This window comes from Bos grunniens, chromosome 24 (genome assembly GCF_055505025.1).
Source record: "Bos grunniens cultivar Pamir isolate PY7600 chromosome 24, Bosgru_T2T1.0, whole genome shotgun sequence".
NCBI lineage: Eukaryota > Metazoa > Chordata > Mammalia > Artiodactyla > Bovidae > Bos > Bos grunniens.
Genome location: NC_141188.1, coordinates 38,758,510 through 38,782,581, shown reverse-complemented (window position 1 = coordinate 38,782,581; position 24,072 = coordinate 38,758,510). Strand labels below are relative to the sequence as shown.

Here is a 24,072-nt window from a genome sequence, read left to right as displayed (position 1 = left end):
TTTCTTTCCTTTTTTTTTTTTTTTAAACATCCTTTTCCCTTCAGGTTAGGGAGCACTTGGAAAGTCTGTTAGTGTATCTGATTGATGTCGATCATGTTAGAAAAAGTGGAGCTAAGAGTAAGCTTCGCAGGTACATAGCAGTGATTTTCTTTCTACTCCTGTCCCATGTTGTCTCCCTAAACAGCATAACGAGATTCTGTCAGGATTTTCAACCCCAGTGAAAGATCCACAGAAGTACATGTCAGAGGACCACTGTCCTAAGTTGCAGACATCTGTTTTTTTTTTTTTTTTTCAGATTTTGGCTAATCAGCTGATCTTACTCTTTAAAATAGAAACTTCCCTCAGTCTTAATTGAACTTACATTATTTTGAAAGAGCCTGGAGAACCAGGGTGGCGGGGCTTGTGTGGCCCGGCCTCTGTTCAGAGTCCCGGGTTTAGAAACCACAAGAAGCGGCGATGCCCTGAGGGACTAGGAAACTTTCCATTGCAAGCGTGTTTAGCCACAGTGGAGCGTCCCTGGAACTTGTTCTTACTTTCTGGTGATGCTAACCTTGTGTGCTTTCAGACTGTATCTGCTTTGGGAGAATTAGCAGCCGTTCCTGCGCTAGAATTTCCCGGTAGTTGTGTAAGGATCTGTTTGTAAAATGACGCATAGGGCTTCCCGCCCTCCACTTCCCCTCTGTGATCTGGGTTTTTGGTCAGACGATCGGATAAGTCGTCTGTCCTCCGCACTGGAACCTGCAGGCTGATGTGTGTACCCTTGTGTGCATCTGTAAGCACAGCTGGGCAGACAGTGGCTCTCTTGCTGCATGCTGTGTGCCTCTGAGATAGTCATCCAGTTCCGCATGCAGCTGCACACATCATTGTGCTGTATAAACAGCTCGTCAAGCTTGTAATAGAAGTCTATCCATGAGGCCCAGGAAAGGAGAAAGGTTCTTTCCCATTCCTTCCCTTGGTAGCCCAGAGACCCAAAGGATGTATTTGGGAGGAAATTTGGCTGTTTGACCAAAGCATAGCATTCCTGTGACAGTAAAACCAAAACCATGTCTGCCTTGAGACACTGGCAGTTTGGAGAAATTGTGTTATTTTAGGTCATTTTGGATTGGGGAAAGCTGTCTATTGATTTTATTTTATTATTTTAGATTATTTATTTATTTGGCTGTGCTGAGTCTTAGTTATGACATGTGATCCTTGACCAGGGATCCAACCCGTGGTCCCTGCATTGGGAGTGGGGAGTCTTAGCCACTGAACCACCAGGGAAGTTGATTTTAAATTAAAAACCCAATTTTCAAGTATGGGGACACCTATGAAGTGAACTTGAGATCCTGCTGCTGCTGCTGCTAAGTTGCTTCAGTCGTGTCAGACTCTGTGCAACCCCATAGATGGCAGCCTACCAGGCTCCCCCGTTCCTGGGATTCTCCAGGCAAGAACACTGGAGTGGGTTGCCATTTCCTTCTCCAACTTGAGAGCCTAACCACCTGAAAGCCTCTGGTTTTAAAGGAAGAGGCAGTGTAATGATTTTCCCACTGCCGCTGCCATGTTCTTTGCTTGATAGAACACAGTACTCCCTGTAGTTTTCATAATTCAGGAGTTTACTTTCAGAAGATAAAGATGTACTTGATACTTTGAAATATTAATTTTGTTGATTTAACACAAAACATGATTTAATTGCTTATCAAAGGTAAATAACCCCGTGTATTAGGACTGTTTCCATCATGGATGACAAAAGTCCACATCACACTAGCTTAGGCAAAAAAGGAATTAAATTGGCCTGTGTAACTGAAGTCCAGGAGGATTTGAAATACTCAGGGCTTTGCTTAGAGCTGCTGAAGGTGTCACCAGAATCGTCTCCCTTCGCCTTTCAGCTCTGCTCCCTTCGTGTCTGTCTGTCTAATGCCACACACGCAGGCTGACTTCCGTTGACTCAGCAGCCGCAGTGGGAAGACAGCCTCTCCTTTCTGCAAAAGTACCAGAGTTAGTCTCCCTGTCAGACTTGGTCACATACGTCTCGGGGACCAGTCACCATAGCTGGGGGTGAAATGTATTGATTGGCCTGGCTGGGGCAGCAGCCCCACCTCTGCTCTCTATAACCACTGGAAATAGATGCTCTGAAATAGAGGAGGCTGGATCTCCAAAGGGAACAGAGATACACCCACCCAAAGAGTGGCCGAAACATGCGCCTGCTACTGCCAGCACCTCCCAGAACTAGTTCTGTTTCAACATCTGTCATATGTGTTGAGCAAAAGGCACAATGTAGGAAATATGACCATATGGAAACGAGTGTTTTTGAAACCAGTTTACTAGAAGTAAACTTCTTCCTTGGGCTTCCTTGGTGGCTCAGCTGGTAAAGAATCCGCCTGCAGTGCCAGAGATCTAGGTTCAATCCCTGGGTTGGGAGGATCCCCTGGAGAAGGCAGCAGCGACCCAGAATACTCCAGTATTCTGGCCTGGAGAATTCTTGGGGTCGAAAAGAGTCGGACACAACTAAGTGACTTTCACTTCACTGAAAGTAATATTGGCACTTCAAAGTGAGGGTTCTCCTAGTGGACACTATAAATGTAAACCAAAGGGTTAACTGTTTAAGAATGGTTTTAAAACAAGCTTTGAAGCGGAAGGGGAGGGTGGGACGAATGGAGAGAGGAACATGGAAGCATGTGCACTACCATAGGTCAATAGAAGCCAGTGGGAGTTTGATGTGGATGCAGGAAGCTCAGACTGGTGCTCTGTGACAGCCTACACGATGGGATCGGGTGGGAGAGAGGTTCAAGAGGGAGAGGACATACGTGTGCTTATGGCTGATTCATGTTGATGTATGGCATAAAACAACACAATGTTAGTAAATAAATTTTTAAAAAATTAAAAACATGAAAAAACAAAAATGAGGGTCCTCTTTAATAGTCACCTTGGGAAGCATTTATTCCAGCTTGGTGCCCTCTCTCAAAATAGTTTCAGTATTTTTCCTTTGAGACCTAAAGGACTCATGGCATATTCCTTGAAGTATTCTCAGTATTGGCACAATCTTGATGTTAGATTTAATTTTTTGAAAGAACCAAGCTCCATTTAGAGTCAAATCAAGAAATGTCACATTTGGGAATTCCTGGTGATCCAGTGGTTGGGACTCAGGGCTTTCACTCCGGGGTCGGGGTTCAATCCGTGGTGGAGGACCTAAGATCCTGCGTGCTGCGTGGCACTCCACCCCCTCAAAAAGAGTCACATTTGATCCCTAAAAATAAGGACTATAAATGTAAACCAAAGGGTTAACTGTTTAAGAATGGTTTTAAAACAAACTTTGAATCTGCATCCTGGAGAAGCATTCTTCCATTTCCCCAGGTATGTCAGATAAATGGGTAATCTCCAAAAATGAGTGTTTTAAAGGATGGTATTAGTGTGAATCTGTTATTATTTTTTTAATCTAAGATAGAATAACTTTAAATATTTCATTTGTCCTATTTAGTTTAACTTTCAAATTTTATGTAGCAGTCAGTCAACAAACATGGGTTATTTAAATTATAGGTCTGAGTCTAGTTGAATAAATTAAGTCATCCTGAGAAACTTGAAATTTGGCATTATGGAGCAAATTTTTTTTTTTCTTCAGTTCTCACGTAACTTTTTTGATTAGAGACAGTCTTCCTACGACTCTGGAAGAAGCTGCCATTATTTCAGCTGCTTCAGAAGCCTTACATGACTCTAGATGCGTATGTGACTTCAACTAGTTTATTATGAAAGAAAACTTTAAACACTTGTCTGAAAGTATGTTTTTTTCTTGGCTCGGGAGCTTGTTGCAGCATTTTGTTTTAGAGGAGTTAGAGTTCTCGTCATATGCCGCTTTTTCAGTAAACATTCTGAGTAATAGCACTGAGAAGGGCCAGCTGGGGGGCGAGTGAGGGTTAATGCTTGTCCTATGGAAACTGCTTCATGCTCCTCTTTGTTTTAACAAGTAAAAGAAATGTGAGCTTTGTGTAAAATAATCATTAACGTTTCTGGAATAGGGAATTTTTTACGTAAGATTTTTCACTTATTTTGGATTCATTTCTTAGTTGCCTATTTTTCTGATTTCCTTTTATAGTGTTATCCTTTTCTTACAGTTTTATAATTAACACACCAACTGCACGTATTCAAAGGCCGTACTTGATAGGTTTAAACACACATGTGCACCCGTAAAAGTCGCTCAGTTGTGTCCAACTCTTTGTGACCCCATGGACTGTAGCCCACCAGGCTCCTCTGTCCATGGGATTCTCTAGGCAAGAATACTGGAGTGAAAGCTGTTCCCATCTCCAGGGGATCTTACCAACTCAGGGATCGAACCTAGGTCTCCCGCATTGCAGGTGGACTCTATACTGTCTGAGCCAGCCAGGAGGCCATCACCGTGACACAGAACCTCTCACCATCCTGTGCTCTGAGTCTCCTCCACTCTGTGACAGTTCCTCAGGCTTTGTTTCATTGTTTTGACATATTTTTTAGTTTGTTTTAGATGTACAGACAAGTTGCAAGTGCAGTTTTTAAGTTTCCATATACCTTCACCAGCCTCTTCCCTTCGTGTTCACGTTCCATGTGACTATAGTACGCTGATCAGAACCAGGAAGTCAACATCAGTATAAAGTGTCAGCTAAAGACTATTGGAAAAGACGCTCATGCTGAGAAAGATCTAAGGCAAAAGGAGAAGGGGGCAACAGAAGATAAGGTGGTTAGATAACGTAACCAGCTCGGTGGACATGAATTTGAGCAAACTCCAGGATGTGGTGAAGGACAGGGAAGCCTGGCGTGCTGCAGTTTGCGGGATCGCAGAGTCGCACACCACTAGCAAGTGAACAGCAAACGACACAGACCTTATTACCACTTCACCAGTTTTTCTGCTCATGTCTTTTCTCTGTTGCAGGATCCCTCCTTGCTCTCGCCCAACAGTCCTGTCTTTCCGTGTGACCTTGACTTCTTAGAGTGCAGAACAGTTACAGTGTAGATGGTCTCTCAGTTTGAGTTCTCTGATGCTTTCTCGTTTGGGTGAGAATGACACCGCATGAGGTGCACCCTCCTTGCTGGTGGTGGTAACTCTGCTCGCTGTTGAGTGGTGGCTGTGAGATTATTTGTGGGAAGAAACCTTGGGACTGTGCACATAGCCTGTCTCTCATTATGCTCTCACCAGGAATTTTAGGGGTCACAGTGGACTTTGCTGTGTGTGATTGCTGTGGTGTTTCCCAAATGGTGACTTTCTGTTTCCATTCTTTGCGCTCCACTTATTCATTGAAATTGTACTTTGTCAAAGAGCTATTCTCTTATTTACTTAGCTATTCAATTATTAGATTGGTGTGGACTCATGGATATTAGTTTTACCCTGTGGGTTGTAATCATTACCATCTTTATTTCTGTAGTTGCTAAGATGGTCCCGGTTTCAGTCGTGGTTAGCTCCTTCGAGCTGAGTGCTTTTGAAATGCTCCTATCATTTTTTGAGCACTTCTTTGTTACTTTCTGGCACTGGAAGATAGTCCAGGAGAATCTACTCTCTCTGCCTCAACCCTGGAATTATTATTGTTTCTCCAAGGGAGCTTTGGAACTGTGGTGTTGGAGAAGACTCTTGAGAGTCCCTTGGACTTCAAGGAGATCCAACCAGTCAATTCTAAAGGAAGTCAGTCCTGAATATTCATTGGAAGGACTGATGGTGAAGCTGAAACTCCAATATTTTAGCCACCTGATGCGAAGAACCGACTTATTAGAAAAGACTCTGATGGTGGGAAAGATCGAAGGCAGGAGGAGGGATGACAGAGGATGAGATGGCTGGATGGCATCACCGACTCGATGGACATGAGTTTGAGTAAACTCTGGGAGTTGGTGATGGACAGGGAGGCCTGGCATGCTGCAGTCCATCGGGTCGCAAAGAGTCGGACATGACTGAGCGACAGAACTGAACTGAAGGGAGCTTTGGTTTCTTTGATTGGAGAACAGTGTCTGGAAACAAAGATCTGGTCCCTGGGTACGCTCACTGGTCTGAGGTGCAATTGCCTATAGCTCCCCAGCCGGCAGAGCTGAAAGATTCACATGTATAAGTACCTGTATCTGTACCTGCCTGTAAGAACTGGGGGTTTGCAGCATCGCCGCCCTTCCAACCTGGCACCTCAGGGCTCATCTCCTCATTGCAGCATCTTTCTCCTACAGTGAGCACCATGGCTTTCATTATCCACAGTAAACAACATGTTTGTTCAGTCCTAGAATACATATAAAGGAGTTTCAGGATTGTGAACCCACATCTCTGTGATTAAAAAGAAATCACTAACTGCAGTACAGTATCTGTTCAGAGTTTTTTTTCTGCCTTTAAACCTAGAATTCTATAGTCCGCATACTGTTCTCCAAAGTTCCTTAGATTCATTTTCTTCTTCTTCTTCCCTTAAACACGGTTATGTTACAACAAGCATTGACAACATACGTCAACTAATATTGTTTAATACGATGTTGCTTATCCCATCATTTGGTTACTCCCAGGAAGATGGAGCTGGAAGTGAACCAGGCTCAGCTGTGGTTGGAAGGGATCACTGGTCCTCAGTGGAAACAGCCAGTGGACCGTGCAGTTGTTCCCACCACAAGGGCCGTGCAGAGCTAAGGACACTGAGCTCACAGATTGTTCCACTTACGTCTATATTATGCCTTTGTGTGTTTGTCTCTATGTCTCTGAACAGTCTAAAGCCAGAGTTCACAAGTTATTGGTAAGAGTTTTGAAAGTTAGTATTTATTATTGTAAAATATTTAAAAGTATTCAGAACCTGCAGATAAACAACTGCATTATTTTTAAATGATATAGCAGTATTTCATTTATATAAACACACCTCACTTTGCACAGTAATACAGATAATGAAAATGGGCAAGCTGAAACCCTGCACATTTAGTCAGTAAGGGAAGTTAGGGTTTGTCCATGACCTCTATAAGCTTTGGTCAAAACTTGCCAAAACTCTGTGTTATAAATGTACAGGAAAATGAAAAATGGTAAAATAGTACTTAGTGTACTGCAATTCCAAACATGAGAAATAATGAGAATTAAGTGTCTTATTTCTTCACAAAACACTCATCAGGAGTGGTGTGAACAGCTCTTGCCTTCTTGACGTAACACTTGCACTGTGGAACAAGTGTCTTCTCATTGTCTAGCAGTTTGCTCTGCTCCTTTCTGAATCTGCCTCAGCTTCCAGCTTTTGATCCTTTGGAATTGCCATGCCCCGAGGCATTTCGGGGAGTTGCTTCGGCCTGAGGGTTTTGCCCGTGTCCCTTCCTCTCCCTCTGCATCCTTTTGTCTCAGCCCCTTCCCTCCGTTCTGGGATAAGCTCGCCTCCAGGTTCCTCTGCCACACGTCCTGGGTCTCTTGTTTGCATGCTTGGCTGCTGCTTCTGTAACTGCTGATGTCCATTTTGGTTTCTCTCCCAGCACTGGTACTGTTTGTTTCTTTAACTGCACTTTGGTCCTGGCCAGTGTCCTCCTTCCGTTGTCCATTTCATAAGGTGTCAGCTGGGTTTGTCACTGGGAGACCAGGAGGCAGCCCAACCATACACTTCGCCACCTGTGGCTGAACTGAGGGACAGATGTGCTGGGACTGGTCACTGACAGGCTCTGAAGAAGCGACGTGACGAGCCCGTGGTCATGACGGGCCTCTGCTGCTTCTGTCCAGTCACCCCTCTGTATCCACGGGTTCTGCATCCAAGGTTTCAACCAATCATAGATCAAAGATACTTGGAAAAAATTTTTCCAGAAAGTTCCCAAAAGCAAAACTTGATTTGTTATGCACTGGCAAGTGTTTGCATAGCATTTATGTTGTGCTACGTCTTAGAAGTAGTCTAGAGATGACTTTAGAGTACGTGGGAAGATGTGGGTGGGTTCTGTGCAAGGATGACGCCCTTTCCTCTGTAAGGGACCTGGGCGTGTGTGGATTTCAGTATCCGAGGCGAGCCTCAAGCCACTCCCTGTGGTTACCGCAAGATGACTGGGTGACTGTAGACGGAGGGGCTGGTGGTGAAGTGTGTGCTTCCTGTAGTCACATGATCAGCACAGTCTGGGACCTGAGGCTCGTGCTGACCCGAGTCTCTCACAGGAGGCCTGGCGGTGCTGTGACTCCAGTGCAGGTCAGTTGCTCCGTCGTATTTGGCTCTTTGCAATCCCATAGACTGTAGCACGCCAGGCTTCCCTGTCTATCACCAGTTCCTGGAGCTTACGCAAACTCATGTCCATTGAGTCGGTGATGCCATCCAACCATCTCATCCTCTGTCGTCCCCTTCTCCTTCCGCCTTCAATCTTTCCCAGCATCGGGGTCTTTTCCAGTGAGTCAGTTCTTCACATCAGGTGGCCAGAGTACTGGAGTTTCAGCATCTGCATCAGTCCTTCCAGTGAATATTCAGGACTGATTTCCTGATCTCCTTACAGTCCAAGGGACTCTCAAAGAGTCTTCTCCAACACCACAGTTCAAACGCATCAATTCTTTGGTGCTCAGCTTTCTTTATAGTCCAACTCTCACATCCGTACATGACTCCCGGAAAAACTGAAGATACTAGATGGACCTTTATCGGCAAAGTAATGTCTCTGCTTTTTGATATGCTGTCTAGATTGGTGATAGCTTTCCTTCCAGAAAAATGTGACGTCCAGAGCGGCTCAAGTGTGTGCTGACAGTGACACTTTCCCCATTTTATGACATTTGGGAAAATAAACTTTTAAAATTTGTTATGAAAATAGGTGATCAAGCCTTTTCTCTCCGTCTATGGTGTCATAGGGGTGGGACATGGGGAGGGGGTGGGGTGGGGCAGGGAGTGGAGGGTCTCTCTGGGAGCCTCAGGACTAAGCTCGGCCTGAGAGCTTGGAGTCTGGGCTTTGTTGAGCTGGGAGGATGGACATTCACTGCTCAGCCTCACTGTGTCTGCTCCTAGATTGACATAGAGATCAATGGCGACGCTGTGGATCTCCACATGAAGTTGGGTGACAACGGGGAAGCCTTCTTTGTAGAGGAAACGGAAGAGGAGTATGTAAGTCCTGGGGGCGGGCCATGCTCGCCGCGCACTCGTGGATGGTCACTGCTGGCTAGATGAGCTTTCACTTTGGGCTGTGGGAAGGGAGCTGGAGCCGGAGGAACTCCCCCCACCCCCAGCCCTGAGGTCCAGGCTGCCCACGTGCGAAGGCCCTGGCACGGCCCCCTGAGCGCCCTGTGACTTTCTCAGGTGGTGCCTGCACAGTTCACACCTTGGCCTGAACACGCTCAACTCCACCCGAGTCATCACAGACGCACAGCAGGCTGCGTCTGCATGTGGACACGTGACCTTTGAACTTGCTAACGCGTTTGAGGTTTCTGTTGGGGACATTACATCCCGATCCTTGATAGTGAGGTGCATTAGTTTATTATGATCTGGGGAGATGTGACTAATTGGCCTCTGCCCTTTATGTGTGATTGTTGCGTGTTTGGCCTCTTTCAGCGAGAGCACAGCTGACCCCCTTCCCTGTGTATCCACTGATGTGAATGTGTCTAAGCTGCTCCTGATTGATTTAAGGTGGATCTTCTTACAACTTCTTAGGGGGCATCATTAAGTCTTTCATTGTGGAGAATAAAATCTCAGAGCAAAAACGATAGCTTCAAATTATTAAGGACAGAGAGCTACTTTTTTTGGTTTGTGAAGATGAACTGCTAGCTTGATGCCATAAATTCCCAAAAGAAAACAACAGTGGAATGAGATTGTTCATCATTGTTCACTCGGGGCTGGCAGCGTCAGTAAATGAGATTGTTCATCATTGTTCACTCGGGGCTGGCAGCCTCAGTACTGCGTGGAAGGCAGCAGGGACCAGTGATTATGAAGGGGAACCTACCAGACCGGTGTTCCTCCTCGTATCTTAATTACTTGTTTTCATGTTGTCTTATTTGCATTTACTTGCCCTGGAGAAAAAATTTCCCTATCAGAGACACAGGCGAAAGGCAGAAAGAAGCAGTGAGTTATCACGAGAATGAACATCTCTGATGTAACCTGTCGCACTGACGAGGCTCCCTGTAAATCTGGCAGTGAGAGGACTGGGTGCTGAGAGTCTGCTGCCTGCTTCACATGTCACTTCTCATGATTCCACTTAGAACTGCTCAGCAGAGTGTCAGCTTTCCAGCCTTTTTTTTCTATTCCGCATATGACCCAGTTGGTCAGATTTTCTTTAGCATAATGTGCTTTTCTTTAAAAATTACAAATTGCAGTTCATCCAACAACACTAGAATCACTGCTGTCCACACAGACCGTGAAGAGAAGCCCCGCTTTCCAGCGGCTCCTGGTTTAAAGAGGGATAAACATTACCAGGATCCCTCTGGCCTCCACTTACTGACCTTTTGTTTCTCCTGCTGTTGTTATCAACACCCCCGCTGAGTCAGAAGTTCTAGACCGAGCATCGTCCTTTCCATCACTGCATGATAGTCCATGGTATGGACGTGCGTTTCTCGAACCTTCCTTGTGCTGATGCACGTTCAGCTCACCCGCCCGCCCCCCTCCCCCAACAGTGAATCTGTTCTGGCTGAGCTTCCACGTGCCCTGTGCTGCCCCGGCATGTCCCTCCTCCACTATGTTCAGCTGCGTGGACCCACACGTGCTAAGGCTCAGCTGTGCAGGGGGTGGAGACCTATGCAGGTGGTGGTCAGTGTGACTGCCTCACCTTCGGGGGCTAGGTAGGTGTTCTTTGTACCACCGTGAGGTTTAGGCCCAGCCAGAATCACTGCTGTTTTGATTCACCATAGGGTTTGTCAAACTTTCTTTCTCATGTTCTCTTTAAGGAGAAGCTCCCTGCTTACCTGGCCACCTCACCAATCCCTACTGAAGATCAGTTCTTTACAGACGTCGACAGCCCGTTGGTGAAACCAGGTGGAAATGAAAGACCTTCTCAGAGTTCGGACGTTGCCCACATCCTGGAAGCAGAGACAGTCTTCACCCCCAGTTCTGTGAAAAAGAAAAAACGAAGGAGGAAGAAATGCAAACAGGACAGTAAGAAGGAGGAGCAGGCCGTGTCGCCCCCTGCCGAGGACGCCACGGGTGTGGATCTGAGCTCCGATGATGACAAGGGGGCCCAGTCGGCAAGGTAGGCAAAAGGGACGGAAGGAAAGATGTCCAGGTGTGTCTGCCCTGAAAGCCATGCACTTGGACACAGGTGGCTCTGGGGAGGAGGAGGGTTTTCATGTGGGTGATGCTGGGTTCCGTCTCCAGGGCAGATGTGCAATGGAGATGCTTACAGCACCCAGCAGAGACCACAGTGTAGGACTGTAATCACACCATCAGAAAGATGTCTCTGCTTTCCATCCACCAGGGCAGACAGGCTTGCAGGGGCTGGAGGCCGCTGCTGCCTTCCTGACCGTCTCTGGCCTCAGAGGACACCTGTGTCAGTCTGCAGGGACGAGGGTCTCCATGCCTTCCTCCTCTCCCCTTCATTCTGCTGCACGAAACAGACACTGACCAGCCCCCTTCTGCCCTGTCGAGAGGGGTCTTTTATGGGGCATGTCCTGTTTCCAAAAGCAAACTTGATCATTAGTCACACTGAGATGGACTGAGTGACCCTAAGCTGAGGGCAAGGGTCAGCTGGTGTCAGCAGTGAACTTTGGCCCTGGTCATTAGCAACCCCTTATCTCTTACATACGTGCTGCCAGCTGAATAGATAAAAGCTCATTTAGTCCCTCTGATTTATCCATGTAGATGATTCAGGCCACTGACTTTGACTTTCTGTTGGTTTTTGTCCCTGTGCTTTAGAAACTGGGATGTATTTACATACAGTAATATTCATGGATCTAAGTGTGCAGTTCATTGAATCAATAGTTGTGAACATCATGGAACCTCTGTTGGCTTTTGAATGAGAAAAGTACTTGTTTTACACAGTAAAGCTGAACTTGGAGCCGTGATGTTAGGGGTCGTCTGTGAAGCCTGAAGTGCTCCAGACGCACTGTCCGCAAACTTGAGCTGGGCCTCGCCCCCAGCCCTAACCAGCGTGAGATCATCTGGCCGGCCGCAGATCCTCTGCTGTTCAGGGTTGATGCAGTCGTTTGTGCTGCGTTTCAGCATAGAGTCAGCGCTGCTCTTCCTCACGCTCTCATCTGTACCCTCCCTTACATCCCCGTGCCACAGGCTTAGTTAGCCCCTCACGGTCAGCCTCCTGGCTGCCTGTCCTTGGGTACGTGTGCATTTTGAATGTGCTCGGCAGGTTTTCGTGAATCCCAGGACTAAAGGGAACCTCAGCATCAGCAGCTTTTTCCATCACTCTGATGGATCTGAACTAATGAGTTCTATTTTTGTCCAGATCTGCCCAGAGAAGACATGTCCTGCCTTCCAGGGCTTGTAAATTCTTAATGGTGCCTGGTCTCTTTCTCTCTCTCTCAATATTTTATTAAATCCAGTTTGCTTTGCTGGGTTTCTTGGTTTACTGTGTGTGTGGCAGCAGTGTATGTGTATCGTTTAGTCGTGTCCTCTTTGCAGCCCCGTGTATGTGTGTGTTAGTCACTCAGTCGTGTCCTACTCTTTGCGACCCATTGACTGTAGCCCACCAGGTTCCTCTGGCCATGGAGCTCTCCAGGCCAGGGTACTGGAGTGGGTAGCCATTTCCTTCTCTAGGGGATCTTCCTGACTCAGGGGTTGAATCCAGGTCTCCAACATTGCAGGCAGATTCTTTACTGTCAGAGCCACTAGGGAAGCCCCGTCTTTTATACTGTGGTGAAACATATTCCAAAGATACGTTTAAAGAAAAAATTTTCCATGGCATTTATGTTGCTCTTTTCAAACCTCTTTCAAATACGTAAATAGTAATAGGCCAGGCTGTACTACCCTTTCAAATTTGGCAGATAAGGACTTTGCATAGCAAATGATTTCCCTTTCTGCTTTTACCATTGCAACCTCCTCTTTTAACAAATACAGTATTTTTATCTGGATATCAGCCTTTTACATGATATATGTATCTTTCCTCTTAAATGAGGTGGTTTGCCAGAGCTCAGTCTTTCTGAGACGGAAGAGATGAGGGTTAGGAAAACCTGAATTAGGAAATGCAGCCAAAAGGAAAAATAGTTACGTAACAGTTGGTGGTAAAGCAGAGCATATTGAATTAAGATGTAAAGGAGAGAAGAGATAATACAAATTAATACAATGATTTCTATCTGTATTTTTTGTCTAGCTAATTAAGTGATAGATAGTCTCATGTCTGTCCTGGTAGAATATTAAGGTTTCTGTAAGGAGCTCTTGAATTTGTATCGTATTTAGTGTTTGAACTTTTCAGAGTTTTTCTGTATACTTTGCAGTGCTCTCAACATGACACACCACACGAGTCTCACATTGACTCTTGTCAAGTACACAGAACAAGGGATAAATTTCTAACTAAAGATGAAAAACTAGGACCCTCAGTGCTTCTGAGTGGTGTTTTCAAGGTTATATGGCAAGTTAGTTCTGTTAACTTTGCAAATCAGGAAAACCAAAGGGTAAATTAATTCAAACCTTATTAGCAGTAGTTCAGTCTTCTACAGTTCGAAGTCTGAGAATGAATTTTAAAAGCATCTATCATACTTTTGTGTCATCTTCCTCACATCCCTACATCCTGCAGATTCTAACTTAGAGAAAGTTCTCAGACTGAAAATAAGTTCCGGGTTTTTAAGAGTTTTTTTCCTGTATTTTGGAATTTTTAAGCCATAGCTTTTGTCTTCAGCTTTCTGCTTTCTTCCATTTTCTGTAACATGCAGGAGAGTGTAGTGAAAAGAACACAGACTTGCTTGCTTTGAATACAACTACTTACCAGCTTTTTTACTTTGGGCAAGTTACTAAACTCCTCTAGGTCCTTGATTAAGTAGTACCTAAGGTTGGACACGACTGAGCGACTGAACTGAACTGAAGATAGGATTTTACTGCTTCAGATTTGCAAGGCTTGGATGCAATGTACAATAAAGCCTTAGTTTGCTTCTTGTAGCCTCTGAGTCAAGTACTCCTCAGTTCAGTTCAGTTCAGTCGTGTCCGACCCTTTGTGACCCCGTGAATCACAGCACGCCAGGCCTCCCTGTCCATCACCAACTCCCGGAGTTCACTCAAAGTCATGTCCATCGAGTTGGTGATGCCATCCAGCCATCTCTTCCTCTGTCGTCCCCTTCTCCTGCCCCCAATGCCTCCCAGCATCAGGGTCTTTTCCAATGAGTCAACTCTGCATGAGGTGGCCTAAGTACTGGAGTTTCAGCTTCAGGATCAGTCCTTCCAAAGAACATCCAGGACTGATCTCCTTGAGGATGGACTGGTTGGATCTCCTTGCAGTCCAAGGGACTCTCAAGAGTCTTCTCCAACACCACAGTTCAAAAGCATCAATTCTTCGGCGCTCAGCTTTCTTCACAGTCCAATTCTCACATCCATACATGACCACAGGAAAAACCATAGCCTTGACTAGACGGAAGTACCCCTACCCGATGTAAAAAGGAGTTTTTAATCACATCTTTTGTCCCTCCCATTTATCCCGTGGTTGAATGGTGATTGCAGTGGTGTCCAGTAGGTGGCACCAGTGAACCCCTTTCTCCTTCTTGGAAGGTGGTGTCCGTGGCTCAGTCATGTCTGCCTCTTTCAGTCTCACGGACAGTAGACTGCTAGGCTCCTCAGTCCGTAGATTTCCCTTTTTAAGAGACTTAGTTATTAAGTGTTCATTTGACTTTCTTCTTTTGTATCATTTAGACAGTGTCATAATTGGGGGATATTATAAAACTGTTGTGAGTGACATTGTTCTGTCTCTGTGATTTTTTTTTTCTTTCACAGAAAATCTTCAAATGCTTCCTTAAAGGAAGAAGAACATAAGGAGCCCCTGCTCTTCCATTCCGGAGACCACTACCCCTTGTCTGATGGAGACTGGTCCCCTTTAGACAAGTAGGTGTTCTGGAGTTGGTTTCATTTCTTACAGGAAGGATAAGCTGAGTAGCTTTTCTGTTACTCCACATGTTGATGCTTCCAAGTCTTTCATATCCAAGAGGACTGGAGGTGTGCTTTCCACACGGGTGTGGACCTTCCCCCTCAGCAATTACCTTCTTCCTACACTTGATCTGACTTATTCTCAGGGTTGGCCAGTATGGATCTGTATAATCAGCATAGAATCTGACCCTCTTCAGTTCTTGATGGTGTGAACTGCTCGCTGTGTAACTGGGTAACACCGTGAAGAAACGTGCAGTCACACTCTGTGCTCAAGTCTGGTTTCTTTCTGTATTACATTAACTTTACCCATCTTTCCATGCATTTCCTCTCCTATAAAATTACCTTTCTCGTTGATTTCTGGTGAGAATCAAGCAGGATAATTATATTATTGAGGACCCAGCAAGTCCACAGTAAATGCTAGTTGGCATTGTTTTTATTATTATTAAAGAACTCAAGTGGAAAAAGTAGCCATTTTGTATCTGCAGGTGAAATTGACGTGGTCAGACTTCTATTTCTCTGTATTTCTTTTCCTCTGTTCAGCTCAGCAAGACCGAAATTCCCAGCTTTTACATCATCACGTTTCTTTGTCCTGTGTTTGCAGCCCCTACCCGCCGGTGGCCTGTCCTAAGAGCGACTCAGAGCTGGAAGTGAAGCCCGCCGGGAGCCTGCTCAGATCCGAGTCCCACATGGAGTGGACGTGGGGCGGGTTCCCGGAGTCCACCAAGGTAGAGGGCTCCCTGGGGCAGGCGGACGGTGGGTTTTGCACCAGTGATGGGAGTGAAAGGGGGTGGCGCCCTCGTGTGGCCACATGAGCGAAGCCACGTTAACACCATCTATAACATTCATGCTGTGTTCACAGCAGAAGGAATCCATCAGTGTAGTCAATAATGTTGACCGTTAATTTAACATTTTAATCAGGAAAAACTTTAAAGTACCTAAAGGAAAGTAAAACTTCCACTGAAAGTTTAAGTAGGCAACTTAATCGATTATGAAAGCTTTTTTGTCAGCTCTTAGTGAAAGAAGAAAAAATTGGGACGGTGCTTTTCTTGAGAGGACAAAAAATGTAGTGTTTTGAAAATACACATTCTGCTTTTTACGTTGCTGTGACAGGGCCTTGAGGTAGTGAAGGCAGGCCTCAACTCCCTGGGGTGATCAAGTGTTCTTCCTCTGTCATCTGAAATGTTCACGTGTCCCGTCTTCTCCAGTTCTTAGATCTTTATAGTAGAACAATTATAAATATAATGCGTTTGTAAGTATCATAACAGTGAACAAAATGCAGTGAATAGTTTTTCCCACTATTTAATTATGAACTGTTTTACACAAACAAAATTACGTGTTTAGTGAATGTGTGCTAGTTATAAATAAAATTAACACTTGCACCAGCATCCAGATTAGGAAACAGAGTTAACAGACACCTTCGACAGTAGTTAACGTTGAAACAATGCCTGTTTCAGGTCAGCAAACGGGAGCGGTCCGAGCATCACCCCAGGACAGCGATGATCACGCCGTCAGAAAACACCCACTTCCGGGTGATCCCCAGCGAGGACAGCCTCCTGAGTGAGGTCGAGAAGGACGCTTCAATGGGGGAGACGGTCTGCACCATCGTGAAGCCCAAGCCGCGAGCCCCAGGGAAGCAGCATGGTGGGGCAGCCTTGGCAGCAGGCCCTCAGGAGCCCCCCGCAGGGTTGGATGCCCCCCACCTGCCTCCCTCACCCCTCTTCGTGGAGGCGCCCTCGGAAGCTCGACCAGCCGCTAAGGTCGACTCGCCCTCCAAGAAGAGAGGTAATCAGGGCTTTGGTTTGACCTCGGCAGCTCCGAATCTAGGTAGTGAATTATTCCAGGGTTTCAGGTGATGGACTGGGCCCCCTCCTCCGGACCGGGACCTGCCACACCAGGGTGGGGATAGGGGGGTGCTTAGTGTGGCTTCCCCATCACACTGTGGGCACCCCCAGAGCCAACTCTGACCTCCTCTCTCTCCCGGCCATGGCTGCTGAGAAGCATTCTCTGAAAAAATTATGAAAGTATTAAAGTCAATTAATGAGTAAAATTAATCCCTTTAAGTGTTGTTCAGTCGTTTCCGACTCTTTGCGGCCCCATAGACCATGGCCCACCAGGCTACTCTGTCCTTGGGATTCTCCAGGCAAGAATATTGGAGTGGGTTGACATTCCCTTTTCCACGGCATCCTCCTGACCCAGTGTTTGAACCCGGGCCTCCTGCATTGCAGGCAGATTCTTTACCATCTGAGCCACCAGGGAAGACAGGCTTCAGCAGTATGTGAACCGAGAACTTCCAGATGTACAAGCTGGATTTTAGAAAAGGCAGAGGACCCAGAGATCAAATTGCCAACATCCATTGGATCATAAAGAAAAGCAAGGGAATTCCAGAAAAAATCTACTTCTGCGTCATTGACTATGCTAAAGCCTTTGACTGTGGGGATCACAACAAACTGGAAAATTCTTAAAGGGATGGGAATACCAGACCACCTTACCTGCCTCCTGAGAAACCTGCGTGCGGATCAAGAAGCAATAGTTAGAACCTTACATGAAACAACTGACTGGTTCAAAGTTGGGAAAAGAGTACAAGGCTGTATATTGTCACCCTGCTTATTTAACTTCTGTGCAGAGTACATCATGTAAAATGCCAGTCTGGATGAAGCACAAGCTGGAATCAAGATTGCTGGGAGAAATATCAACAATCTCAGGTATGCAGATGATACCGCTCTAATGGCAAAAAGCAAAGAGGAACTAAAGAGCCTCTTGATGAGGGTGAAAGAGGAGAGTGAAAAAAATGGCTTAAAACTCAACATTCAAAAACTAAGATCATGGCATCCGGTCCCATCACTTCATGGCAAATAGATGAGGAAAAAGTGGAAGCAATAGCATTTTATTTTCTTAGGCTCCAGAATCACTGTGGATGGTGACCGCAGCCACAAAATTAAAAGATGCTTGTTCCTTGGAAGAAAAGCTATGACAAACCTGGACAGCGTATTAAAAAGCAGAGAGATTACTTTGCTGACAAAGGTCCATCTTGTCAAGGCTATGGTTTTTCCAGTAGTCGTATAGGGATGTGGGAGTTGTACGATAAAGAAAGCTCGGTGTCAAAAAATTGATGCTTTTGAACTGTGGTGCTGAAGAAGACTCTTGAGAGTCCCTTGGACTGCAAGGAGATCAAACCAATCAATCCTAAATAAAATTGAATATTTATTGGAAGGATCGATGCTGAAGCTGTAGCTCGAATACTTTGACCACCTATTATGAAGAGCTAACTCATTGGAAAAGACCCTGATGTGCTGGGAATGATTGACGGCAACAGAAGAAGCGGGCAGCAGAGAATGAATGGTTAGATAGCATCACTGATTCAATAGATGTGAGTTTGAGCAAGCTCTGGGGGAGATAGTGAAGGACAGGTAAGCCTGGTATGCTGTAGTTCATGGGGTCGCAAGAGTCGGACACTGCTAAGCAACTGAGCACTCTTGCACGTTCATATATAAAAAGAAACCAAACTGTCAAGTATAAATGACTTAGGGCCCAGGATTCACATGAGAGAAGGTGAAAGAACGCGAGACTCAGCCCGTGTTTATTGGATAGCTGTCAGGAGTGCTGTCTCGCTCCAGTACTCTTGCCTGAAAAATCCCATGGACGGAGAGCCGGGAAGGCTGCAGTCAATGGGGTCGCTGAGGGTCAGACATGACTGAGCGATTTCACTTTCACTTTCATGCATTGGAGAAGGAAATGGCAACCCACTCCAGTGTTCTTGCCTGGAGAATCCCGGGGACGGGGGAGCCTGGTAGGCTGCCATTTATAGGGTCGCACGGGGTCAGACACAACTGAAGCGACTTAGCAGCAGCAGGAGTGCTAACCTCTTTTAGCAGCAGCAGCAACAGGAGTGCTGACCTCTTTCACCTGGCTGGGTGAGAAACAGCCGTGGGGAAAGGTTAGATGACGCCTTTAAAAGTACACCGCAGGTCCAGTCATGGTTGGTTTTATCGTTTGCAAACCTTTGTTTTTTTGCAGTTGTAAATGAAGAGTAACCAGGTTCTCATCTCTGATGTGTTTTGTTTTTTTTTTAAAATAAAACCAGGTGTCCACAAGAGAAGCCAACACCAGGGGCCTGATGATATTTACCTGGATGACCTGAAGGCACTGGAACCTGAGGTTGCAGCTCTGTATTTCCCCAAAAGGTAGTGGGTTTATACTGCAGAGTGGGCAACTCTGAAATGTTCTAGATGTTTCCAGAGCAAAGCATTAGAGAAAGGATCAAGGGGCTGGTATCCTTCAGCTACGTTGAATTCTTGCTTCAGATTTTGGAAAATCCAGAAATTGTGCATGTGTTGTGTTTTACCTGTTTATGAAGAAATGTTCAGTACAGTGAGAAGATGCCGCTGTCAAGCTCAAGTAGGAAGGGCGTAACGTGGACGTGACATCAGATTAGCTCTTCCTGTTCATTAGCATTGTTTCCTTTATTATGTGTTTAGAGGTGATGAATCTTTATTCAGAGACACTTCACAAAGCGGGCCTCCACTCTTCAGTGAGGCTGCACTTACTCGCCGGCCTGGATCTGGTGGGGCCCGTTCCAGGGCCTTTCCAAACTTCCCTTCCTCCTTTCCAAGCCATCTCTTCCTCCTCTGTGACTCCCTGCTTGGAATAACACCAAAATCTTAGCAGTGATAGACTTGGGCGGTTTTCCCAAGGCCATTTCCATTCTTGGGGAAATTCCATTTTATTAAATAATATTCTATGATCACAAAGAACAGTGTTTACTTTCCCCCAAGTTCTCATGGCTTGAATACACCGAGCCATAGTCACACATAATTAAGTACTTTTAAACAAATTATTGAAAAGCATGTCTGAAGGTTTTATTTAAAATAGAAAGACAGGATTGATGTGAGGATACTTAATTTTTACAGATACTTTTGCAGGATCCTTAAAATGCCCTCCTGACTTTCTCCCATTTGTTAGGAGTAGTAGTTGGGTTTTTAAGGGGAGAGAACTGAAACTGGTCCTTTTGTTTTGGTTTTTATTTTCATTCAGAAAGTTAAAACGTAAGCTATCTTGACATTACCTCTTTGTTTCTGATTTCCCAGTCCTTAATCATTTGTTTACGTTGGGACAGATGTAAGACATTTCTTAGTTTCCTTTTTTAAAACACGGGGAGCGTGACTGCTGCTCTGGGGCGACCCTGTGCTGTGGTAGCCTGACCGTCTGGGGCCACAGCCACTCACGTCGTGAGTGATTGTTTCTGGAAATGAGACAGGGAGGCTTAGGAATGCTCACAGGCATTCGTTTTCTCATCATGGTCACCGGAACCCTGGCTGAAGAGCTGGTGTTTGTAGCTGGAGCTGAACTTGACCCTGAAGCACACAGTCTCGTGGTTCTAGCAGCCCGTTGTTGAGTCGGTCGGCGTCCTCCGTGTATTCAGTGGGGGCGTCGGTTAGGGTCACACCAGCTGCTGTAACTGGTAAAACTCACAACCTCAGTGGCTTGACCGCAGCAATTCATTTCTTGCTCATGTGATGGTGTTGGGGGTCCTTGCACACGGGGACTCTGGAGCACCAGCCCCTCCCATCCTGAGGCTCCGCTGTCCCTGTGGGGCCTCAACAGGGAAAGGGGAGGGCCGCTGGGGGCGCAGTTTTCAGGGGCCCGGCTTGGGAAGGAGGCGGCACACGCTTTCTGTCCATAGGGACGGCACAGTCGTCTGGTCACATGGCTACACCTGACTGCAGGGGCCACCCGTGTGCCCAGGAGGGTGAGGGCGTGGTGCTTATCTCACCCCGAGGTCAGCCTTGCTGGGGCCCCAGCGCAGCAGCTGCGTTTGCTGCTTAGGTGGCCTTGGCTTTTTCAGCGTCTCCAGTTAGCAGCACATTCTTTCGATCCGATTAATCTCAAAACTGTGCTGTGGTTGTGCATCGCTCAGTCCCAGACACCAGCGTCTTCTCGTCAGAGGCTCAAGCGCAGAACGTGATGGTGTTTGAAACTGCTTTCTATTTGTGACTGGGCTGTACTCTGCTGCCGCCTTCTGCTCAAATTTCAGATTTTTTCCCTAAAGATCATGTAACTTCATGAGATGATATGCATTTATGTACTGGTTTTTAAAAGAATAAAAGAATTTAATAATTTTAGAAGTATTTCAGTGACATTATCCGTTCAAAAGGTGTAGGGTAGGAAACATTCATGACCAAGAGATGTAAGGTGTCATTTCCATGTCCTTTTCCTCTCAAATTTATGCTCCATTATGAAAAGTTTCCTTTAGGATCAGCTTCTAAAACCTGGCTTCCACGCCTTGTTTAGAAAACTGAAAACATTGAGTAACCTTGACTGGTTCTGGGGCTCACCAGTGTAGGAACAGTTTATTTCTGGTTTCTTGGTGCATTTCTTTCTTGAAGTGTGTCCAACCTCCCGAGAATTTTTACTTGGTTAATTTCTTTGTTTTCATGAAGTAACAAATGAATTTAGAAACGCCTTGTTTTTAACAATAACGCAACCTTGGACTACAGCAATTTTGTACGAGAGGAGTATAGTACCACAGCTTTTTGTAGGAAGTTAAGGTCAGAAGGTTTCCAGACATCAGGGTTTTCTTACCTTGTCATTTTTGTCATGTAAATTAATGCTAGTAACTCTCATCCCTTTCATTTAAGTCAGAAAGGCCATCACTGATGGCTCGCGTGGCTGTGAGTGATTGGTGTGTGTGTGTTCACTGTGTTCAGTTAATTCCGCAGCAGTGCTGTTGGGTTGTCTCAGTGTCGTCCAGGATAGGGGTCTGAACACTGCCTAAGCGAAGCCGCGTCCGGGGCAGGGAGCCCTGAGCTTGGCCGTCGGGCTCAGGGCAGGGGTGTGATGGCCACTGCCTTTCTCCCCACAGTGAGTCGGAGCCCGGCTCCCGGCAGTGGCCCGAGTCCGACACGCTGTCCGGCTCCCAGTCCCCCCAGTCAGTGGGCAGCGCGGCGGCTGACAGCGGCACCGAGTGCCTCTCGGACTCCGCCATGGACCTGCCCGACGTCACCCTGTCGCTGTGTGGCGGCCTCAGCGAGAACGGAGAGATCTCCAAAGGTGGGTGGGCAGCCTCGTCCGCGCTGGGTGGTGAGCTGTGCAGGGAACGCAGCCCTGGGGTCTCATGGAGGTGGCGGGGTCTCTCTTGGACATCAGACTCTTCGCCCCTCATGTAGGTGCCTCGTGTTGGGGTGACCCCACGTGTCGGTGGGTGGGAGGGCTGTGGGCCTGGGGATGGGTCCTCGGGTGGCCCCATGTATTGGACGCCTGGGGTCAGCTCAGCCCCAGCCGCCTTCTCTTCTGTGAAGTTGCTGGAATAATTGTTGGGCTGGGACCTGGCAGCCCTGAGCCTGAGACACGAGAGGAGGGCCTCACGTTGCCAAAGCTGTCTGCTGAGTGAAATGGTCTTTCTGGCAAAAGTAGAAGGGGTTACTCTGTCTGAGAGTTGGCCCAGGAGAGTCAAGTCACTCACGAGAAAGGGGGTTGCTTAGCAGGGCTGGTTCCAGCAACCCTGCAGGACTTGAGCACCCGTGTGTCCGACTGTTCCAGCCAGTTCTTTGGCCTTTCTGGTCTTTTGTAAACTGAACTCTTCATGTTTTCTGTTTGGCTGGTGGCCCTTGATGGATTTTCCTTTAAGGAAAGATTTTCTGACTGACATCATCTTTTGTCTTGTGTGTGTGTGGCAGGCTGGGTTGCCCTGGGCCTCTTGGCTGGAACTCCCTAAATCCTCTTCTTGGGGTCATGGGGTGATCACTTTTCCATCTCTTAATTCTGTTTACTTATTGCAGAAAATTGAGTGTGTTATGGTCAGTGGTCCCTTCTAGGGATGAAATTAGGTCACGTTATAATCCTCTTAAGCCCTCCCTTTAAAGATAGAGGTGGAGGAGGGAACATACAGTTTATGCAAGACTGTAAAATTTATACTTAAAAGACTAAATGGCAAGTAAACAGGACACAGATGACCAGGAGGAACAATCCCAGTGAGAGTTTGCTCTGTTGTTGGAGCTTGCCCTGAATGAGAGGATCGCCTCTGGGAACGGGACAGAAAGTCACGCTTGACCCTCACCTGTTCTGCAGGAACTCGGATTTGTTTCTTCTTGAGACCTCCAGCCAGACTCTGCTGTGCGGGGCCTCTCCCTGCAAGCACTGTAGGATGCTTGGGTGGTTTCTCACGTAGCAGCACGTGTGCACTCACGGCTGTAAGACCCCAGGAACGTTCCCCGGTTATGCTGTTAAAAGTTGCCCGCCAGTCAAGGGTTTCACGCCTGCTTGTGAGAATGAAACTCAGCAGTTTTCACTGGTTATGGAGTTGAGTGTGTGTGAACCCGGGCCTTCATACCTCCCTGTCACATCTGTCATCTGTTTGCCTCAAAGTCCCTAGCTTATCCCTTTCTCCTGTTTTTTTTTTTGTTTGTTTTGAAGTACTTTTTTGATCCTGTAGGCACTTGAGTATGAAGAGAGTATTGTAATAAGCTCAGATGGATGTTTATTCGTGTAATCTCTAACCAGATGATAATTATCTTACCTTACAGAGAAATTCATGGAGCACATCATTACGTACCATGAATTTGCAGAAAACCCTGGACTCATAGACAATCCCAACCTTGTGATACGGATATATAACCGGTAAGTACTCTTGCTCTTTCATTGTTTATAATCGTTAAGTATTCTTGCAGGTTTTTCTTTCCCTAAGTGCTATATAGTTTTTAACTATTATATTCTTTCTCACTATGCCATTTCATATAAATGAGCTAAATGGGCAGCGACTTTGGAGTGAAGCTTCAGCTTTATTTTCAGTGAGGCTTGAAATGCTGCTCTATTTTACACGTGCTACTTCTCTGCTTGGAGAAGTTTGGCTTGAAGCAAAGATTGCTTATGTGGCAAGAAGCTGAGCTGATCACGTCTTCATTGGAAAGAACAGGGACTTTGTTATGGCATTCTGCTTCCTCTCCCACCCTCTCCTCTCTGACGGTCGTGCCTGGCTTTGCTCTCACAGTTACTACAGCTGGGCGCTGGCGGCCCCCATGGTCCTCAGCCTTCAGGTCTTCCAGAAGAGCCTGCCCAAGGTGAGTTGTTGCTCCCCAGAAATGTCTGCAGCACACAGCGCTTTGAGAATCCGTGTGTGCATGTCTGTAAACTGGGTGTTGTTCAGTTTTACTTAATATTATAAAGTTAATTGGAGAAGGCAGTGGCACCCCACTCC

At 46.3% G+C, this 24,072-nt stretch overlaps 1 protein-coding gene across 11 annotated transcripts in view; it reads left to right on the top strand.

Annotated features, from left to right (window-relative positions):
• Positions 1 to 24,072, top strand: part of LPIN2 (lipin 2) — a 93,723-nt gene that overhangs the window by 59,695 nt on the left and 9,956 nt on the right. For 8 of the 11 annotated variants that reach the window (XM_086373095.1, XM_086373101.1, XM_086373092.1 and 5 more), the window contains 9 exons: positions 8,889 to 8,984; positions 10,754 to 11,055; positions 14,733 to 14,840; positions 15,484 to 15,607; positions 16,337 to 16,664; positions 18,964 to 19,063; positions 21,742 to 21,929; positions 23,402 to 23,495; positions 23,866 to 23,935. In XM_086373095.1, the coding sequence (XP_086229221.1) occupies positions 8,889 to 8,984; positions 10,754 to 11,055; positions 14,733 to 14,840; positions 15,484 to 15,607; positions 16,337 to 16,664; positions 18,964 to 19,063; positions 21,742 to 21,929; positions 23,402 to 23,495; positions 23,866 to 23,935 (1,410 nt within the window). The remainder of the gene's footprint in view (positions 1 to 8,888; positions 8,985 to 10,753; positions 11,056 to 14,732; positions 14,841 to 15,483; positions 15,608 to 16,336; positions 16,665 to 18,963; positions 19,064 to 21,741; positions 21,930 to 23,401; positions 23,496 to 23,865; positions 23,936 to 24,072) is intronic. The other 3 variants (XM_086373099.1, XM_086373100.1, XM_086373093.1) reach the window with 1 other exon arrangement.